This window comes from Carassius gibelio, chromosome A11 (assembly GCF_023724105.1).
Source record: "Carassius gibelio isolate Cgi1373 ecotype wild population from Czech Republic chromosome A11, carGib1.2-hapl.c, whole genome shotgun sequence".
Lineage (NCBI taxonomy): Eukaryota > Metazoa > Chordata > Actinopteri > Cypriniformes > Cyprinidae > Carassius > Carassius gibelio.
In genome coordinates, this window is record NC_068381.1 from 24,818,481 (window position 1) to 24,837,990 (window position 19,510).

Sequence of the window (19,510 nt, forward strand, 5' to 3'; positions counted from 1 at the left end):
AAGATAACGGTCATCGATTAACTTCTAAACAACATTTGCAATGTAAGTGAGTCTTTTATCAATAAAATTACAATACTGGTGCACAAATATGCATTAATTCATGCTTCAAGAATGCACAGATAATCACGAGTTAATGTAAACTCATGAAGGACTAACTTAAACCATTTATTAATGATTACTACATCAGCAACTAATAAACATTCTATATGATTAATAGATTAAGTAATAAATAAATTGTTACCAGTCAAATGTACTTTAATGTATAAGTTGAGTAATAACATTATATTAACTAATGATTTAAATGTATATGTTAATTACTACAGTGGCCAAAGCTATGCACTTCAACTTCCAGTTGTCAGCTTTAATTAATCTTTAGCTAATGATTTGCAAAGGAAACTGAGGAACTGAGTTATAATATAATATTGTGGTATATTATCTAATTGTCAATGTTTTACTATTTTAAAGGTGAGCTTATTGGAGTGGAATATCTTTACCAGCAAACTGGTAAAGTTCTGCAGGACTACAAGTTGGCCATTGAAGAGTCAGAGACTACTGAGGTTGGTATAGAGGTGGATGAAGGTTATGCTGAACTTGAGGAGTTTCAGGACATCACTGTCCCCACCTTTGACACTGAACGGACACCTGCTGCCTCTTCACAAGCATCAGTGTCTGCAGCATCTGCAGCATCATTTCCAACTCCTCCAGCAACCAGCCCCACGTCATCACTGTTTGTGGTCCCTCCATCATCAGTGTCATCTCCTGTCAGCAGCTCACTGCACGCTGAATCAAATCTAGAACTCTTTCCTGGAGCACATAGCTGTGAGTTTTACTAAAGTATTCATAAAGGTTTCGTATTTGTTATCACACTAACTATAAATTTGTATTTATCACATTGAAAGGCATAAATACAAATTTAAAATAAATATTTACCTTTTTAATGTTGCCACAGTGGACCGATTATCTGCAGAAACGGATCGTCCAACATTGGAAGAGAACACTTCACATGATGTAAGGGTCCAGTTTATTTTTTATGTACATTTACATGTGTGTAAGCATAATCTGGGTTACATTGGATGTGCTTTCATGTGAATATTTGTATTCACTGATGCTATCAAAAGTTCCTAAATTATCTTTCATTTTAGGATTACGTTGGACCTGATAATATTGAGGGGTATGGAGCCGTGCAGGACTTGGCAGAGTTTTTGGTTAGCCTCAGAGACCACCGTCTGGCTTTGCCGGGAGAAGAGTGCATCAAGATCATCTCCCTATGGCAGGCATTGGGGGAGTATGACAAGAAAAAGACCATTTACCCACCACTTAACCAAACCAACCTAAAACAGGGACGATTCAGGGCCACTAAGAAGATTGTGGCCCCAGGTGTGGAGAGCAGCAAAACGTATGTTACGCTTAGTAAACATAGGGTCTACACATTTTTTATATAAAATATATATAATACATCTGAAACTGGCTGAAATATCACCTAAAACCTGACACCTTCATGACTAGCTTATCTTCCTGTAGCCTGTTAAGTTCAAACTTAGCCTGATTACAACATAAATTATTAGTTGTGATTTACGTTTTATTCTGACTATATATATTAGGTTGCTAAGTATGTTACATTGCTATGAACACAGTTCCAACTGTACATTGGAATATTTAATTTAGAAGAAACAAGGCAATCATTTCTTAAATCATTAAAATCATTTTGTATCATGTTGAGTCAAATAATTTGTCTTTTACTGTACTTTAGTAAGTAGCCATGTAATAAGTGGGATAATATGCAGTCATTATTGTGAAAAAAACCTGACAGGCTGACTAACAACACCCTGTAATTATTCCACAACACAGTAGAGAACTGATTTATTGATATGACATTTCAACATCAATCTAAAAACAAAACAAAGAGAGACAACATAACTATGCGCACATATTATAAATGAACATTTAGACAACACAAAGCAAAACAGACAGCATAGGAAAGGTAAAATAAAAATAAGATCACACAATGAAAACAATCTTACATTAATAATATGTATTCTGTTGTAATTTGCAGGTGTTTCGTTGGGGCTCACAGTCCTGCACAGTGGCCTGACTGCAACCGAAGGCCATTTTCACAAGGCTCTGTGCTCTCTACCCAAACGCGGTGCGCTGTGATGGAATGAGGGTGTCCCGCTTCACTGTGGTAGCATGTGCTAACAAGCACATCCAAGATAGATATATAATATAAACGGTATGTTTATGTTTTTTATTATTATTTTGGCTAATATATGAAAAGTCCACTACAGTGGTAAAAACTATTTTTTTATTTACTTTTTTTTTTAAGCAAATATGTCATAATTGCACTACTGTGGTAAATGTTTGTCTTTGTTTACTATTAATTCTTATTATTTTCTTAGTCTGATGTCAAAATTGCACTGCAAATGTTTGTTTTGGTTTTTACACTGATATGTACAAATTTTATTATTGTGGTAAACATTTTTGGTGTATACTGTACAAAATTGCATTACTGTTCTAAATGTTTTATTGGCTTTAAAATATATATGCAGATTAAAAGGGTTGTTAATATTTGCCCTCACACTATTGTTATTGTTCCTATTTGTATTCTCACAATATTTGTAAATGTATATATATTTGCACTGTTGTTATAATTTTATATAATGACTTTATATTTGCAAATAAAAAGGGTTGTTAATCTTTGCACTCACAATGTTTTTGTGCCTATTTCTCACTGTAATTGTAGTTTGCAAAAAAAAAAACATGTTTTTAAGTATTCCAGTATTACATAACAGTAAAACACACACACAAAGAAACAGGGACTTCCAGAATAAGTCAGAACATATAATAATATAATATAATGTTATACTGTAAAAATAATATATTATACTGAAAAAAAAAGTGTCAGTAAGCGCTGCGTTATTCATGTATTTTGTTATGAAAATGCACAAAAACACAAATCATGTATTTTTGCAATGAATAGTCACGTTTTATCTGTCAAATAATTTCGGCTTTTTTTATCCAGCTGGATGCCTTTGTCCATATAAGGTATTTCCTGTAGCGTGCGTCACATAGTGGTCACAAGTTGGTGCTTCTACGAGTCCGTTTTGGAGTTAATGCGAGAGAGCGCCCTCCGGCGTCCGGTATGAATGAAACGTACATAACGTGTTTGTTTACCCTGGAAAGTTCCCAAATTAAAGTGCGGGGTACGAATTTACGTTCGATTAAATTACGGGGGATAATGATGATTACGCACGCGTGCATCAGCAGCGTCAAAACGAACACATTCCAGGAATTACATCACTGGTCGGAGCGGGCCGCGAACTCGCGTACCTGTGCGTCTTTTAGGATCTTTACCTCGACTAATGGGCGCCGGCCTTGGCGCAATGGATAACGCATCTGACTACGGATCAGAAGATTCTAGGTTCGACTCCTGGCTGGCTCGCTCTGTGCTTGTTTTTCTCCGGCTTATTTTGTTGTTGTGTTTTTTTTCTCCAAAGTCCAAAAGAAAAGGCAACTCTCTAGGCATTCTTCTATTTTTTCCAAAAAAAGGCACATTCTGCACACCCATTCCGATGTCTAGGGGAGACACGGACATGCTTTGGTATTGCCATTCGTCTCACAAAATGCAGGCTGGTGGGCCAGTTGATTCTAGAATGAACAATTTCATCGCTACTCTGTAACCGCTTTACTACTTTGAAGGGTGCAATGCCATGTGGTTTTGATGTCACAGGCTTGCCATTTTGAAGCCTTATCACTAATTGCCACCTGGACATTGAGAATAATTTGTAATCTGCATTAAACTGAACGAGCGAATAATCAGCATATTAAAAATTGGTCTCACTTTCATTATTAACCTCACAACATGTCAGTTTTGTACCTTGACAGACCGACGATAGGCAGTTTTTCCTCTAGATAACGGTTGCCATGTGTGTTTTCAGATGCATGACACAAGTATTTTCACCTGGACAAGACCTTAATTAGCAGTTCGAGGTATAAATTCAGCAATCACAGGATTCTGGCCAAAAAACTGAACCTTGTGTGAGTCAACAAACATGTCCCTTGAATGCATGCAACACTATATATTTCAGTAAACCGGCCCTTCGGATGATTCTTGTATTGCCAAATTATTATCACATTGTTACAGTCACACACCAAAAGCAACAGGCCACTACAAAACCCTGCGCCCACACTGGCCACATTTATGGAAAGTGGCCCACAAGCTTGTGGCCAGTTAAAGCTGGCCAGTTCCCATATGGTCTAGCAGTTAGGATTCCTGGTTTTCTTGTACGCAGCCAGGGGTTGACTCCAGTTTTTCCTCTAGATAAAGGTTGCCGTGTGTGTTTTCAAATGGATGACACGAGTATTTTCACTTGGACAAGAGCTTAATTACCAGTTTGAGGAATCAATTCTGCAATCACAGGAATCTGCCCAAATACACTGAACCCCCGGGTTGAGTGAAAAAACAGATTCCCTGAATGCATACAACACTATATAATTCAGAAAACCGTCCTTTTGCATAATTCTTGTTTTGCCAAATTATTATCACATTGTTACAGTCACAGAACTAAAGCAACAGGCCACTACAAGGTCCTTCGCCCACGCTGACCACATGTATGGAAAGTGCACCAGAAGCCCATGGCCAGTTTAAAGTGTCCAAATCCCATATGGTCTAGCGGTTAGGATTCCTGGTTTTCTCCCAGGCGGCCCGGGTTCAACTCCCGGTATGGGAATGCATGCTCCTTTTTGCTTCCCTCCTCAAAAATCCAGCAAATCTTCCTGCACCAGAAGTGACTTTTTGGCCAGCAGTAGAGCTACAGAACCCTGAAATGTCGAGGTTCTGATCCAGCAAATCTTCCTGCACCAGAAGTGACTTTTTGGCCAGCAGTAGAGCTACAGAACCCTGATATGTCGAGGTTCTGACTAGCCCTTAGCCCCTTCGATAGCTCAGCTGGTAGAGCGGAGGACTGTAGGTTGGAGTGTTGGCCATCCTTAGGTCGCTGGTTCAACTCCGGCTCGAAGGAGGTGTTTTTTTCATGTTCCCACCAATGTTTTGGCTTGGAGCTGGCTTTCTCACAGCTGTCAGCAGAGCTTGAATTCGCAGTCCACAATTGGAAGGCAAAAGAGCTTTCCCTGACCGGGAATCGAACCCGGGCCGCGGCGGTGAGAGCGCCGAATCCTAACCACTAGACCACCAGGGATGGATGGTGGGCTCGTGGGCTGGTGGGCAGGAGGGCTGGAAGGCTCGTGGGCTGGTGGGCTGGTGGGCTGGAGGGCTCGTGGGCTGGTGGGCTGGTGGGCTGGTGGGCTGGAGGGCTGGTAGTCTGTTCTCCTGATAACAAGGTGAGAATGAGCAGACATCAATGCTTGCCACCGTCACATCGAAAACCAACAAGTATGTAATAATCGGGGTCTTTACTGATCGTGGACCAGTGGCGCAATGGATAACGCGTCTGACTACGGATCAGAGGATTCTAGGTTCGACTCCTGGCTGGCTCGCTCTGTGCTTGTTTTTCTCCGGCTTATTTTGTTGTTGTGTTTTTTTTCTCCAAAGTCCAAAAGAAAAGGCAACTCTCTAGGCATTCTTCTATTTTTTCCAAAAAAAGGCACATTCTGCACACCCATTCCGATGTCTAGGGGAGACACGGACATGCTTTGGTATTGCCATTCATCTCACAAAATGCTGGCTGGTGGGCCAGTTGATTCTAGAATGAACAATTTCATCGCTACTCTGTAACCGCTTTACTACTTTGAAGGGTGCAATGCCATGTGGTTTTGATGTCACAGGATTGCCATTTTGAAGCCTTATCACTAATTGCCACCTGGACATTGAGAATAATTTGTAATCTGCATTAAACTGAACGAGCGAATAATCAGCATATTAAAAATTGGTCTCACTTTCATTATTAACCTCACAACATGTCAGTTTTGTACCTTGACAGACCGACGATAGGCAGTTTTTCCTCTAGATAACGGTTGCCATGTGTGTTTTCAGATGCATGACACAAGTATTTTCACCTGGACAAGACCTTAATTACCAGTTCGAGGTATAAATTCAGCAATCACAGGATTCTGGCCAAAAAACTGAACCATGTGTGAGTCAACAAACATGTCCCTTGAATGCATGCAACACTATATATTTCAGTAAACCGTCCCTTCGGATGATTCTTGTATTGCCAAATTATTATCACATTGTTACAGTCACACACCAAAAGCAACAGGCCACTACAAAACCCTGCGCCCACACTGGCCACATTTATGGAAAGTGGCCCACAAGCTTGTGGCCAGTTAAAGCTGGCCAGTTCCCATATGGTCTAGCAGTTAGGATTCCTGGTTTTCTCGTACGCAGCCAGGGGTTGACTCCAGTTTTTCCTCTAGATAAAGGTTGCCGTGTGTATTTTCAAATGGATGACACGAGGATTTTCACTTGGACAAGAGCTTAATTACCAGTTTGAGGAATCAATTCTGCAATCACAGGAATCTGCCCAAATACACTGAACCCCCGGGTTGAGTGAAAAAACAGATTCCCTGAATGCATACAACACTATATAATTCAGAAAACCGTCCTTTTGGATAATTCTTGTTTTGCCAAATTATTATCACATTGTTACAGTCACAGAACTAAAGCAACAGGCCACTACAAGGTCCTGCGCCCACGCTGACCACATGTATGGAAAGTGCGCCAGAAGCCCATGGCCAGTTTAAAGTGTCCAGATCCCATATGGTCTAGCGGTTAGGATTCCTGGTTTTCACCCAGGCGGCCCGGGTTCAACTCCCGGTATGGGAATGCATGCTCCTTTTTGCTTCCCTCCTCAAAAATCCAGCAAATCTTCCTGCACCAGAAGTGACTTTTTGGCCAGCAGTAGAGCTACAGAACCCTGATATGTCGAGGTTCTGACTAGCCCTTAGCCCCTTCGATAGCTCAGCTGGTAGAGCGGAGGACTGTAGGTTGGAGTGTTGGCCATCCTTAGGTCGCTGGTTCAACTCCGGCTCGAAGGAGGTGTTTTTTTCATGTTCCCACCAATGTTTTGGCTTGGAGCTGGCTTTCTCACAGCTGTCAGCAGAGCTTGAATTCGCAGTCCACAATTGGAAGGCAAAAGAGCTTTCCCTGACCGGGAATCGAACCCGGGCCGCGGCGGTGAGAGCGCCGAATCCTAACCACTAGACCACCAGGGAGGGATGGTGGGCTGGAGGGCTCGTGGGCTTCTGGGCTGGTGGGCTGGAGGGCTGGAGGGCTGGTAGTCTGTTCTCCTGATAACAAGGTGAGAATGAGCAGACATCAATGCTTGCCACCGTCACATCGAAAACCAACAAGTCTGTAACAATCGGGGGTCTTTACTTTTGGTGGGCCAGTGGCGCAATGGATAACGCGTCTGACTACGGATCAGAAGATTCTAGGTTCGACTCCTGGCTGGCTCGCTCTGTGCTTGTTTTTCTCCGGCTTATTTTGTTGTTGTGTTTTTTTTTCTCCAAAGTCCAAAAGAAAAGGCAACTCTCTAGGCATTCTTCTATTTTTTCCAAAAAAAGGCACATTCTGCACACCCATTCCGATGTCTAGGGGAGACACGGACATGCTTTGGTATTGCCATTCGTCTCACAAAATGCAGGCTGGTGGGCCAGTTGATTCTAGAATGAACAATTTCATCGCTACTCTGTAACCGCTTTACTACTTTGAAGGGTGCAATGCCATGTGGTTTTGATGTCACAGGCTTGCCATTTTGAAGCCTTATCACTAATTGCCACCTGGACATTGAGAATAATTTGTAATCTGCATTAAACTGAACGAGTGAATAATCAGCATATTAAAAATTGGTCTCACTTTCATTATTAACCTCACAACATGTCAGTTTTGTACCTTGACAGACCGACGATAGGCAGTTTTTCCTCTAGATAACGGTTGCCATGTGTGTTTTCAGATGCATGACACAAGTATTTTCACCTGGACAAGACCTTAATTACCAGTTCGAGGTATAAATTCAGCAATCACAGGATTCTGGCCAAAAAACTGAACCATGTGTGAGTCAACAAACATGTCCCTTGAATGCATGCAACACTATATATTTCAGTAAACCGTCCCTTCGGATGATTCTTGTATTGCCAAATTATTATCACATTGTTACAGTCACACACCAAAAGCAACAGGCCACTACAAAACCTTGCGCCCACACTGGCCACATTTATGGAAAGTGGCCCACAAGCTTGTGGCCAGTTAAAGCTGGCCAGTTCCCATATGGTCTAGCAGTTAGGATTCCTGGTTTTCTTGTACGCAGCCAGGGGTTGACTCCAGTTTTTCCTCTAGATAAAGGTTGCCGTGTGTGTTTTCAAATGGATGACACGAGTATTTTCACTTGGACAAGAGCTTAATTACCAGTTTGAGGAATCAATTCTGCAATCACAGGAATCTGCCCAAATACACTGAACCCCCGGGTTGAGTGAAAAAACAGATTCCCTGAATGCATACAACACTATATAATTCAGAAAACCGTCATTTTGCATAATTCTTGTTTTGCCAAATTATTATCACATTGTTACAGTCACAGAACTAAAGCAACAGGCCACTACAAGGTCCTGCGCCCACGCTGACCACATGTATGGAAAGTGCGCCAGAAGCCCATGGCCAGTTTAAAGTGTCCAAATCCCATATGGTCTAGCGGTTAGGATTCCTGGTTTTCACCCAGGCGGCCCGGGTTCAACTCCCGGTATGGGAATGCATGCTCCTTTTTGCTTCCCTCCTCAAAAATCCAGCAAATCTTCCTGCACCAGAAGTGACTTTTTGGCCAGCAGTAGAGCTACAGAACCCTGATATGTCGAGGTTCTGACTAGCCCTTAGCCCCTTCGATAGCTCAGCTGGTAGAGCGGAGGACTGTAGGTTGGAGTGTTGGCCATCCTTAGGTCGCTGGTTCAACTCCGGCTCGAATGAGGTGTTTTTTTCATGTTCCCACCAATGTTTTGGCTTGGAGCTGGCTTTCTCACAGCTGTCAGCAGAGCTTGAATTCGCAGTCCACAATTGGAAGGCAAAAGAGCTTTCCCTGACCGGGAATCGAACCCGTGCCGCGGCGGTGAGAGCGCCGAATCCTAACCACTAGACCACCAGGGAGGGATGGTGGGCTGGAGGGCTCGTGGGCTTCTGGGCTGGTGGGCTGGAGGGCTGGTAGTCTGTTCTCCTGATAACAAGGTGAGAATGAGCAGACATCAATGCTTGCCACCGTCACATCGAAAACCAACAAGTCTGTAACAATCGGGGGTCTTTACTTTTGGTGGGCCAGTGGCGCAATGGATAACGCGTCTGACTACGGATCAGAAGATTCTAGGTTCGACTCCTGGCTGGCTCGCTCTGTGCTTGTTTTTCTCCGGCTTATTTTGTTGTTGTGTTTTTTTTCTCCAAAGTCCAAAACAAAAGGCAACTCTCTAGGCATTCTTCTATTTATTCCAAAAAAAGGCACATTCTGCACACCCATTCCGATGTCTAGGGGAGACACGGACATGCTTTGGTATTGCCATTCATCTCACAAAATGCAGGCTGGTGGGCCAGTTGATTCTAGAATGAACAATTTCATTGCTACTCTGTAACCGCTTTACTACTTTGAAGGGTGCAATGCCATGTGGTTTTGATGTCACAGGCTTGTCATTTTGAAGCCTTATCACTAATTGCCACCTGGACATTGAGAATAATTTGTAATCTGCATTAAACTGAACGAGCGAATAATCAGCATATTAAAAATTGGTCTCACTTTCATTATTAACCTCACAACATGTCAGTTTTGTACCTTGACAGACCGACGATAGGCAGTTTTTCCTCTAGATAACGGTTGCCATGTGTGTTTTCAGATGCATGACACAAGTATTTTCACTTGGACAAGAGCTTAATTACCAGTTTGAGGAATCAATTCTGCAATCACAGGAATCTGCCCAAATACACTGAACCCCCGGGTTGAGTGAAAAAACAGATTCCCTGAATGCATACAACACTATATAATTCAGAAAACCGTCCTTTTGGATAATTCTTGTTTTGCCAAATTATTATCACATTGTTACAGTCACAGAACTAAAGCAACAGGCCACTACAAGGTCCTGCGCCCACGCTGACAACATGTATGGAAAGTGCGCCAGAAGCCCATGGCCAGTTTAAAGTGTCCAGATCCCATATGGTCTAGCGGTTAGGATTCCTGGTTTTCACCCAGGCGGCCCGGGTTCAACTCCCGGTATGGGAATGCATGCTCCTTTTTGCTTCCCTCCTCAAAAATCCAGCAAATCTTCCTGCACCAGAAGTGACTTTTTGGCCAGCAGTAGAGCTACAGAACCCTGATATGTCGAGGTTCTGACTAGCCCTTAGCCCCTTCGATAGCTCAGCTGGTAGAGCGGAGGACTGTAGGTTGGAGTGTTGGCCATCCTTAGGTCGCTGGTTCAACTCCGGCTCGAAGGAGGTGTTTTTTTCATGTTCCCACCAATGTTTTGGCTTGGAGCTGGCTTTCTCACAGCTGTCAGCAGAGCTTGAATTCGCAGTCCACAATTGGAAGGCAAAAGAGCTTTCCCTGACCGGGAATCGAACCCGGGCCGCGGCGGTGAGAGCGCCGAATCCTAACCACTAGACCACCAGGGAGGGATGGTGGGCTGGAGGGCTCGTGGGCTGCTGGGCTGGTGGGCTGGAGGGCTGGAGGGCTGGAGGGCTGGTAGTCTGTTCTCCTGATAACAAGGTGAGAATGAGCAGACATCAATGCTTGCCACCGTCACATCGAAAACCAACAAGTCTGTAACAATCGGGGGTCTTTACTTTTGGTGGGCCAGTGGCGCAATGGATAACGCATCTGACTACGGATCAGAAGATTCTAGGTTCGACTCCTGGCTGGCTCGCTCTGTGCTTGTTTTTCTCCGGCTTATTTTGTTGTTGTGTTTTTTTCTCCAAAGTCCAAAAGAAAAGGCAACTCTCTAGGCATTCTTCTATTTTTTCCAAAAAAAGGCACATTCTGCACACCCATTCCGATGTCTAGGGGAGACACGGACATGCTTTGGTATTGCCATTCGTCTCACAAAATGCAGGCTGGTGGGCCAGTTGATTCTAGAATGAACAATTTCATTGCTACTCTGTAACCGCTTTACTACTTTGAAGGGTGCAATGCCATGTGGTTTTGATGTCACAGGCTTGCCATTTTGAAGACTTATCACTAATTGCCACCTGGACATTGAGAATAATTTGTAATCTGCATTAAACTGAACGAGCGAATAATCAGCATATTAAAAATTGGTCTCACTTTCATTATTAACCTCACAACATGTCAGTTTTGTACCTTGACAGACCGACGATAGGCAGTTTTTCCTCTAGATAATGGTTGCCATGTGTGTTTTCAGATGCATGACACAAGTATTTTCACCTGGACAAGACCTTAATTACCAGTTCGAGGTATAAATTCAGCAATCACAGGATTCTGGCCAAAAGACTGAACCATGTGTGAGTCAACAAACATGTCCCTTGAATGCATGCAACACTATATATTTCAGTAAACCGTCCCTTCGGATGATTCTTGTATTGCCAAATTATTATCACATTGTTACAGTCACACACCAAAAGCAACAGGCCACTACAAAACCTTGCGCCCACACTGGCCACATTTATGGAAAGTGGCCCACAAGCTTGTGGCCAGTTAAAGCTGGCCAGTTCCCATATGGTCTAGCAGTTAGGATTCCTGGTTTTCTTGTACGCAGCCAGGGGTTGACTCCAGTTTTTCCTCTAGATAAAGGTTGCCGTGTGTGTTTTCAAATGGATGACACGAGTATTTTCACTTGGACAAGAGCTTAATTACCAGTTTGAGGAATCAATTCTGCAATCACAGGAATCTGCCCAAATACACTGAACCCCCGGGTTGATTGAAAAAACAGATTCCCTGAATGCATACAACACTATATAATTCAGAAAACCGTCATTTTGCATAATTCTTGTTTTGCCAAATTATTATCACATTGTTACAGTCACAGAACTAAAGCAACAGGCCACTACAAGGTCCTGCGCCCACGCTGACCACATGTATGGAAAGTGCGCCAGAAGCCCATGGCCAGTTTAAAGTGTCCAAATCCCATATGGTCTAGCGGTTAGGATTCCTGGTTTTCACCCAGGCGGCCCGGGTTCAACTCCCGGTATGGGAATGCATGCTCCTTTTTGCTTCCCTCCTCAAAAATCCATCAAATCTTCCTGCACCAGAAGTGACTTTTTGGCCAGCAGTAGAGCTACAGAACCCTGATATGTCGAGGTTCTGATCCAGCAAATCTTCCTGCACCAGAAGTGACTTTTTGGCCAGCAGTAGAGCTACAGAACCCTGATATGTCGAGGTTCTGACTAGCCCTTAGCCCCTTCGATAGCTCAGCTGGTAGAGCGGAGGACTGTAGGTTGGAGTGTTGGCCATCCTTAGGTCGCTGGTTCAACTCCGGCTCGAAGGAGGTGTTTTTTTTCATGTTCCCACCAATGTTTTGGCTTGGAGCTGGCTTTCTCACAGCTGTCAGCAGAGCTTGAATTCGCAGTCCACAATTGGAAGGCAAAAGAGCTTTCCCTGACCGGGAATCGAACCCGGGCCGCGGCGGTGAGAGCGCCGAATCCTAACCACTAGACCACCAGGGATGGATGGTGGGCTCGTGGGCTGGTGGGCAGGAGGGCTGGAGGGCTCGTGGGCTGGTGGGCTGGTGGGCTGGTGGGCTGGAGGGCTGGTAGTCTGTTCTCCTGATAACAAGGTGAGAATGAGCAGACATCAATGCTTGCCACCGTCACATCGAAAACCAACAAGCCTGTAACAATCGGGTGTCTTTACTAATGGTGGGCCAGTGGCGCAATGGATAACTCGTCTGACTACGGATCAGAAGATTCTAGGTTCGACTCCTGGCTGGCTCGCTCTGTGCTTGTTTTTCTCCGGCTTATTTTGTTGTTGTGTTTTTTTTCTCCAAAGTCCAAAAGAAAAGGCAACTCTCTAGGCATTCTTCTATTTTTTCCAAAAAAAGGCACATTCTGCACACCCATTCCGATGTCTAGGGGAGACACGGACATGCTTTGGTATTGCCATTCGTCTCACAAAATGCAGGCTGGTGGGCCAGTTGATTCTAGAAAGAACAATTTCATCGCTACTCTGTAACCGCTTTACTACTTTGAAGGGTGCAATGCCATGTGGTTTTGATGTCACAGGCTTGCCATTTTGAAGCCTTATCACTAATTGCCACCTGGACATTGAGAATAATTTGTAATCTGCATTAAACTGAACGAGCGAATAATCAGCAATTTTGCGGATTAAAAATTGGTCTCACTTTCATTATTAACCTCACAACATGTCAGTTTTGTACCTTGACAGACCGACGATAGGCAGTTTTTCCTCTAGATAACGGTTGCCATGTGTGTTTTCAGATGCATGACACAAGTATTTTCACCTGGACAAGACCTTAATTACCAGTTCGAGGTATAAATTCAGCAATCACAGGATTCTGGCCAAAAAACTGAACCATGTGTGAGTCAACAAACATGTCCCTTGAATGCATGCAACACTATATATTTCAGTAAACCGTCCCTTCGGATGATTCTTGTATTGCCAAATTATTATCACATTGTTACAGTCACACACCAAAAGCAACAGGCCACTACAAAACCCTGCGCCCACACTGGCCACATTTATGGAAAGTGGCCCACAAGCTTGTGGCCAGTTAAAGCTGGCCAGTTCCCATATGGTCTAGCAGTTAGGATTCCTGGTTTTCTCGTACGCAGCCAGGGGTTGACTCCAGTTTTTCCTCTAGATAAAGGTTGCCGTGTGTGTTTTCAAATGGATGACACAAGTATTTTCACTTGGACAAGAGCTTAATTACCAGTTTGAGGAATCAATTCTGCAATCACAGGAATCTGCCCAAATACACTGAACCCCCGGGTTGAGTGAAAAAACAGATTCCCTGAATGCATACAACACTATATAATTCAGAAAACCGTCCTTTTGGATAATTCTTGTTTTGCCAAATTATTATCACATTGTTACAGTCACAGAACTAAAGCAACAGGCCACTACAAGGTCCTGCGCCCACGCTGACCACATGTATGGAAAGTGCGCCAGAAGCCCATGGCCAGTTTAAAGTGTCCAGATCCCATATGGTCTAGCGGTTAGGATTCCTGGTTTTCACCCAGGCGGCCCGGGTTCAACTCCCGGTATGGAAATGCCCGTCCTTTTTGCTTCCCTCCTCAAAAATCCAGCAAATCTTCCTGCACCAGAAGTGACTTTTTGGCCAGCAGTAGAGCTACAGAACCCTGATATGTCGAGGTTCTGACTAGCCCTTAGCCCCTTCGATAGCTCAGCTGGTAGAGCGGAGGACTGTAGGTTGGAGTGTTGGCCATCCTTAGGTCGCTGGTTCAACTCCGGCTCGAAGGAGGTGTTTTTTTCATGTTCCCACCAATGTTTTGGCTTGGAGCTGGCTTTCTCACAGCTGTCAGCAGAGCTTGAATTCGCAGTCCACAATTGGAAGGCAAAAGAGCTTTCCCTGACCGGGAATCGAACCCGGGCCGCGGCGGTGAGAACGCCGAATTCTAACCACTAGACCACCAGGGAGGGATGGTGGGCTGGAGGGCTCGTGGGCTGGAGGGCTCGTGGGCTGCTGGGCTGGTGGGCTGGAGGGCTGGAGGGCTGGAGGGCTGGTAGTCTGTTCTCCTGATAACAAGGTGAGAATGAGCAGACATCAATGCTTGCCACCGTCACATCGAAAACCAACAAGTCTGTAACAATCGGGGGTCTTTACTTTTGGTGGGCCAGTGGCGCAATGGATAACGCGTCTGACTACGGATCAGAAGATTCTAGGTTCGACTCCTGGCTGGCTCGCTCTGTGCTTGTTTTTCTCCGGCTTATTTTGTTGTTGTGTTTTTTTTCTCCAAAGTCCAAAAGAAAAGGCAACTCTCTAGGCATTCTTCTATTTTTTCCAAAAAAAGGCACATTCTGCACACCCATTCCGATGTCTAGGGGAGACACGGACATGCAGTCTCACAAAATGCAGGCTGGTGGGCCAGTTGATTCTAGAATGAACAATTTCATCGCTACTCTGTAACCGCTTTACTACTTTGAAGGGTGCAATGCCATGTGGTTTTGATGTCACAGGCTTGCCATTTTGAAGCCTTATCACTAATTGCCACCTGGACATTGAGAATAATTTGTAATCTGCATTAAACTGAACGAGCGAATAATCAGCATATTAAAAATTGGTCTCACTTTCATTATTAACCTTACAACATGTCAGTTTTGTACCTTGACAGACCGACGATAGGCAGTTTTTCCTCTAGATAACGGTTGCCATGTGTGTTTTCAGATGCATGACACAAGTATTTTCACCTGGACAAGACCTTAATTACCAGTTCGAGGTATAAATTCAGCAATCACAGGATTCTGGCCAAAAAACTGAACCATGTGTGAGTCAACAAACATGTCCCTTGAATGCATGCAACACTATATATTTCAGTAAACCGTCCCTTCGGATGATTCTTGTATTGCCAAATTATTATCACATTGTTACAGTCACACACCAAAAGCAACAGGCCACTACAAAACCCTGCGCCCACACTGGCCACATTTATGGAAAGTGGCCCACAAGCTTGTGGCCAGTTAAAGCTGGCCAGTTCCCATATGGGCTGGAGGGCTCGTGGGCTGGTGGGCAGGAGGGCTGGAGGGCTGGTGGGCTGGTGGGCTGGTGGGCTGGTGGGCTGGTGGGCTGGTGGGCTGGTGGGCTGGTGGGCTGGTGGGCTGGTGGGCTGGAGGGCTGGTGGGCTGGAGGGCTGGTAGTCTGTTCTCCTGATAACAAGGTGAGAATGAGCAGACATCAATGCTTGCCACCGTCACATCGAAAACCAACAAGTCTGTAACAATCGGGGGTCTTTACTAATGGTGGGCTAGTGGCGCAATGGATAACGCGTCTGACTACGGATCAGAAGATTCTAGGTTCGACTCCTGGCTGGCTCGCTCTGTGCTTGTTTTTCTCCGGCTTATTTTGTTGTTGTGTTTTTTTTCTCCAAAGTCCAAAAGAAAAGGCAACTCTCTAGGCATTCTTCTATTTTTTTCAAAAAAAGGCACATTCTGCACACCCATTCCGATGTCTAGGGGAGACACGGACATGCTTTGGTATTGCCATTCGTCTCACAAAATGCAGGCTGGTGGGCCAGTTGATTCTAGAAAGAACAATTTCATCGCTACTCTGTAACCGCTTTACTACTTTGAAGGGTGCAATGCCATGTGGTTTTGATGTCACAGGCTTGCCATTTTGAAGCCTTATCACTAATTGCCACCTGGACATTGAGAATAATTTGTAATCTGCATTAAACTGAACGAGCGAATAATCAGCAATTTTGCGGATTAAAAATTGGTCTCACTTTCATTATTAACCTCACAACATGTCAGTTTTGTACCTTGACAGAAACCGTCCCTTCGGATGATTCTTGTATTGCCAAATTATTATCACATTGTTACAGTCACACACCAAAAGCAACAGGCCACTACAAAACCCTGCGCCCACACTGGCCACATTTATGGAAAGTGGCCCACAAGCTTGTGGCCAGTTAAAGCTGGCCAGTTCCCATATGGTCTAGCAGTTAGGATTCCTGGTTTTCTCGTACGCAGCCAGGGGTTGACTCCAGTTTTTCCTCTAGATAAAGGTTGCCGTGTGTGTTTTCAAATGGATGACACGAGTATTTTCACTTGGACAAGAGCTTAATTACCAGTTTGAGGAATCAATTCTGCAATCACAGGAATCTGCCCAAATACACTGAACCCCCGGGTTGAGTGAAAAAACAGATTCCCTGAATGCATACAACACTATATAATTCAGAAAACCGTCCTTTTGGATAATTCTTGTTTTGCCAAATTATTATCACATTGTTACAGTCACAGAACTAAAGCAACAGGCCACTACAAGGTCCTGCGCCCACGCTGACCACATGTATGGAAAGTGCGCCAGAAGCCCATGGCCAGTTTAAAGTGTCCAGATCCCATATGGTCTAGCGGTTAGGATTCCTGGTTTTCACCCAGGCGGCCCGGGTTCAACTCCCGGTATGGGAATGCATGCTCCTTTTTGCTTCCCTCCTCAAAAATCCAGCAAATCTTCCTGCACCAGAAGTGACTTTTTGGCCAGCAGTAGAGCTACAGAACCCTGATATGTCGAGGTTCTGACTAGCCCTTAGCCCCTTCGATAGCTCAGCTGGTAGAGCGGAGGACTGTAGGTTGGAGTGTTGGCCATCCTTAGGTCGCTGGTTCAACTCCGGCTCGAAGGAGGTGTTTTTTTCATGTTCCCACCAATGTTTTGGCTTGGAGCTGGCTTTCTCACATCTGTCAGCAGAGCTTGAATTCGCAGTCCACAATTGGAAGGCAAAAGAGCTTTCCCTGACCGGGAATCGAACCCGGGCCGCGGCGGTGAGAGCGCCGAATCCTAACCACTAGACCACCAGGGAGGGATGGTGGGCTGGAGGGCTCGTGGGCTGCTGGGCTGGTGGGCTGGAGGGCTGGTAGTCTGTTCTCCTGATAACAAGGTGAGAATGAGCAGACATCAATGCTTGCCACCGTCACATCGAAAACCAACAAGTCTGTAACAATCGGGGGTCTTTACTTTTGGTGGGCCAGTGGCGCAATGGATAACGCGTCTGACTACGGATCAGAAGATTCTAGGTTCGACTCCTGGCTGGCTCGCTCTGTGCTTGTTTTTCTCCGGCTTATTTTGTTGTTGTGTTTTTTTTTCTCCAAAGTCCAAAAGAAAAGGCAACTCTCTAGGCATTCTTCTATTTTTTCCAAAAAAAGGCACATTCTGCACACCCATTCCGATGTCTAGGGGAGACACGGACATGCTTTGGTATTGCCATTCGTCTCACAAAATGCAGGCTGGTGGGCCAGTTGATTCTAGAATGAACAATTTCATCGCTACTCTGTAACCGCTTTACTACTTTGAAGGGTGCAATGCCATGTGGTTTTGATGTCACAGGCTTGCCATTTTGAAGCCTTATCACTAATTGCCACCTGGACATTGAGAATAATTTGTAATCTGCATTAAACTGAACGAGTGAATAATCAGCATATTAAAAATTGGTCTCACTTTCATTATTAACCTCACAACATGTCAGTTTTGTACCTTGACAGACCGACGATAGGCAGTTTTTCCTCTAGATAACGGTTGCCATGTGTGTTTTCAGATGCATGACACAAGTATTTTCACCTGGACAAGACCTTAATTACCAGTTCGAGGTATAAATTCAGCAATCACAGGATTCTGGCCAAAAAACTGAACCTTGTGTGAGTCAACAAACATGTCCCTTGAATGCATGCAACACTATATATTTCAGTAAACCGTCCCTTCGGATGATTCTTGTATTGCCAAATTATTATCACATTGTTACAGTCACACACCAAAAGCAACAGGCCACTACAAAACCCTGCGCCCACACTGGCCACATTTATGGAAAGTGGCCCACAAGCTTGTGGCCAGTTAAAGCTGGCCAGTTCCCATATGGTCTAGCAGTTAGGATTCCTGGTTTTCTCGTACGCAGCCAGGGGTTGACTCCAGTTTTTCCTCTAGATAAAGGTTGCCGTGTGTGTTTTCAAATGGATGACACGAGTATTTTCACTTGGACAAGAGCTTAATTACCAGTTTGAGGAATCAATTCTGCAATCACAGGAATCTGCCCAAATACACTGAACCCCCGGGTTGAGTGAAAAAACAGATTCCCTGAATGCATACAACACTATATAATTCAGAAAACCGTCCTTTTGGATAATTCTTGTTTTGCCAAATTATTATCACATTGTTACAGTCACAGAACTAAAGCAACAGGCCACTACAAGGTCCTGCGCCCACGCTGACCACATGTATGGAAAGTGCGCCAGAAGCCCATGGCCAGTTTAAAGTGTCCAGATCCCATATGGTCTAGCGGTTAGGATTCCTGGTTTTCACCCAGGCGGCCCGGGTTCAACTCCCGGTATGGGAATGCATGCTCCTTTTTGCTTCCCTCCTCAAAAATCCAGCAAATCTTCCTGCACCAGAAGTGACTTTTTGGCCAGCAGTAGAGCTACAGAACCCTGATATGTCGAGGTTCTGACTAGCCCTTAGCCCCTTCGATAGCTCAGCTGGTAGAGCGGAGGACTGTAGGTTGGAGTGTTGGCCATCCTTAGGTCGCTGGTTCAACTCCGGCTCGAAGGAGGTGTTTTTTTCATGTTCCCACCAATGTTTTGGCTTGGAGCTGGCTTTCTCACAGCTGTCAGCAGAGCTTGAATTCGCAGTCCACAATTGGAAGGCAAAAGAGCTTTCCCTGACCGGGAATCGAACCCGGGCCGCGGCGGTGAGAGCGCCGAATCCTAACCAATAGACCACCAGGGAGGGATCGTGGGCTCGTGGGCTGCTGGGCTGGTGGGCTGGTGGGCTGGAGGGCTGGAGGGCTGGAGGGCTGGTAGTCTGTTCTCCTGATAACAAGGTGAGAATGAGCAGACATCAATGCTTGCCACCGTCACATCGAAAACCAACAAGTCTGTAACAATCGGGGGTCTTT

General features: G+C 44.7%; 1 protein-coding gene and 15 non-coding genes across 16 annotated transcripts; 11 read left to right on the top strand and 5 right to left on the bottom strand.

The window, feature by feature from the left end:
* The first annotated feature begins 41 nt into the window (after nt 1-41).
* Nucleotides 42-2,162, top strand: LOC128022758 (uncharacterized). Its single transcript, XM_052610551.1, has 4 exons — nt 42-819; nt 950-1,008; nt 1,143-1,396; nt 2,054-2,162. Exons 1-4 carry the CDS (start codon nt 447-449, stop codon nt 2,160-2,162), a joined length of 795 nt encoding a protein of 264 aa, XP_052466511.1. The 5' UTR covers nt 42-446.
* Nucleotides 2,163-5,123: 2,961 nt separating this feature from the next.
* On the bottom strand, nt 5,124-5,195 carry trnae-cuc (transfer RNA glutamic acid (anticodon CUC)). The gene has a single exon. It is a non-coding gene; the product is annotated as a tRNA-Glu (tRNA).
* Nucleotides 5,196-6,709: 1,514 nt separating this feature from the next.
* On the top strand, nt 6,710-6,781 carry trnae-uuc (transfer RNA glutamic acid (anticodon UUC)). Its single transcript has one exon. It is a non-coding gene; the product is annotated as a tRNA-Glu (tRNA).
* Nucleotides 6,782-7,098: 317 nt separating this feature from the next.
* Nucleotides 7,099-7,170, bottom strand: trnae-cuc (transfer RNA glutamic acid (anticodon CUC)). The gene has a single exon. It is a non-coding gene; the product is annotated as a tRNA-Glu (tRNA).
* Nucleotides 7,171-7,340: 170 nt separating this feature from the next.
* On the top strand, nt 7,341-7,413 carry trnar-acg (transfer RNA arginine (anticodon ACG)). Its single transcript has one exon. It is a non-coding gene; the product is annotated as a tRNA-Arg (tRNA).
* Nucleotides 7,414-8,630: 1,217 nt separating this feature from the next.
* trnae-uuc (transfer RNA glutamic acid (anticodon UUC)) lies at nt 8,631-8,702 on the top strand. The gene has a single exon. It is a non-coding gene; the product is annotated as a tRNA-Glu (tRNA).
* A 551-nt stretch (nt 8,703-9,253) lies between these two features.
* Nucleotides 9,254-9,326, top strand: trnar-acg (transfer RNA arginine (anticodon ACG)). The gene has a single exon. It is a non-coding gene; the product is annotated as a tRNA-Arg (tRNA).
* An 807-nt stretch (nt 9,327-10,133) lies between these two features.
* trnae-uuc (transfer RNA glutamic acid (anticodon UUC)) lies at nt 10,134-10,205 on the top strand. The gene has a single exon. It is a non-coding gene; the product is annotated as a tRNA-Glu (tRNA).
* A 317-nt stretch (nt 10,206-10,522) lies between these two features.
* Nucleotides 10,523-10,594, bottom strand: trnae-cuc (transfer RNA glutamic acid (anticodon CUC)). Its single transcript has one exon. It is a non-coding gene; the product is annotated as a tRNA-Glu (tRNA).
* Nucleotides 10,595-12,060: 1,466 nt separating this feature from the next.
* On the top strand, nt 12,061-12,132 carry trnae-uuc (transfer RNA glutamic acid (anticodon UUC)). The gene has a single exon. It is a non-coding gene; the product is annotated as a tRNA-Glu (tRNA).
* A 397-nt stretch (nt 12,133-12,529) lies between these two features.
* Nucleotides 12,530-12,601, bottom strand: trnae-cuc (transfer RNA glutamic acid (anticodon CUC)). The gene has a single exon. It is a non-coding gene; the product is annotated as a tRNA-Glu (tRNA).
* Nucleotides 12,602-14,746: 2,145 nt separating this feature from the next.
* trnar-acg (transfer RNA arginine (anticodon ACG)) lies at nt 14,747-14,819 on the top strand. Its single transcript has one exon. It is a non-coding gene; the product is annotated as a tRNA-Arg (tRNA).
* A 2,148-nt stretch (nt 14,820-16,967) lies between these two features.
* On the top strand, nt 16,968-17,039 carry trnae-uuc (transfer RNA glutamic acid (anticodon UUC)). The gene has a single exon. It is a non-coding gene; the product is annotated as a tRNA-Glu (tRNA).
* Nucleotides 17,040-17,356: 317 nt separating this feature from the next.
* trnae-cuc (transfer RNA glutamic acid (anticodon CUC)) lies at nt 17,357-17,428 on the bottom strand. Its single transcript has one exon. It is a non-coding gene; the product is annotated as a tRNA-Glu (tRNA).
* A 162-nt stretch (nt 17,429-17,590) lies between these two features.
* Nucleotides 17,591-17,663, top strand: trnar-acg (transfer RNA arginine (anticodon ACG)). The gene has a single exon. It is a non-coding gene; the product is annotated as a tRNA-Arg (tRNA).
* A 1,217-nt stretch (nt 17,664-18,880) lies between these two features.
* Nucleotides 18,881-18,952, top strand: trnae-uuc (transfer RNA glutamic acid (anticodon UUC)). Its single transcript has one exon. It is a non-coding gene; the product is annotated as a tRNA-Glu (tRNA).
* The last annotated feature ends 558 nt before the right edge of the window (nt 18,953-19,510 follow it).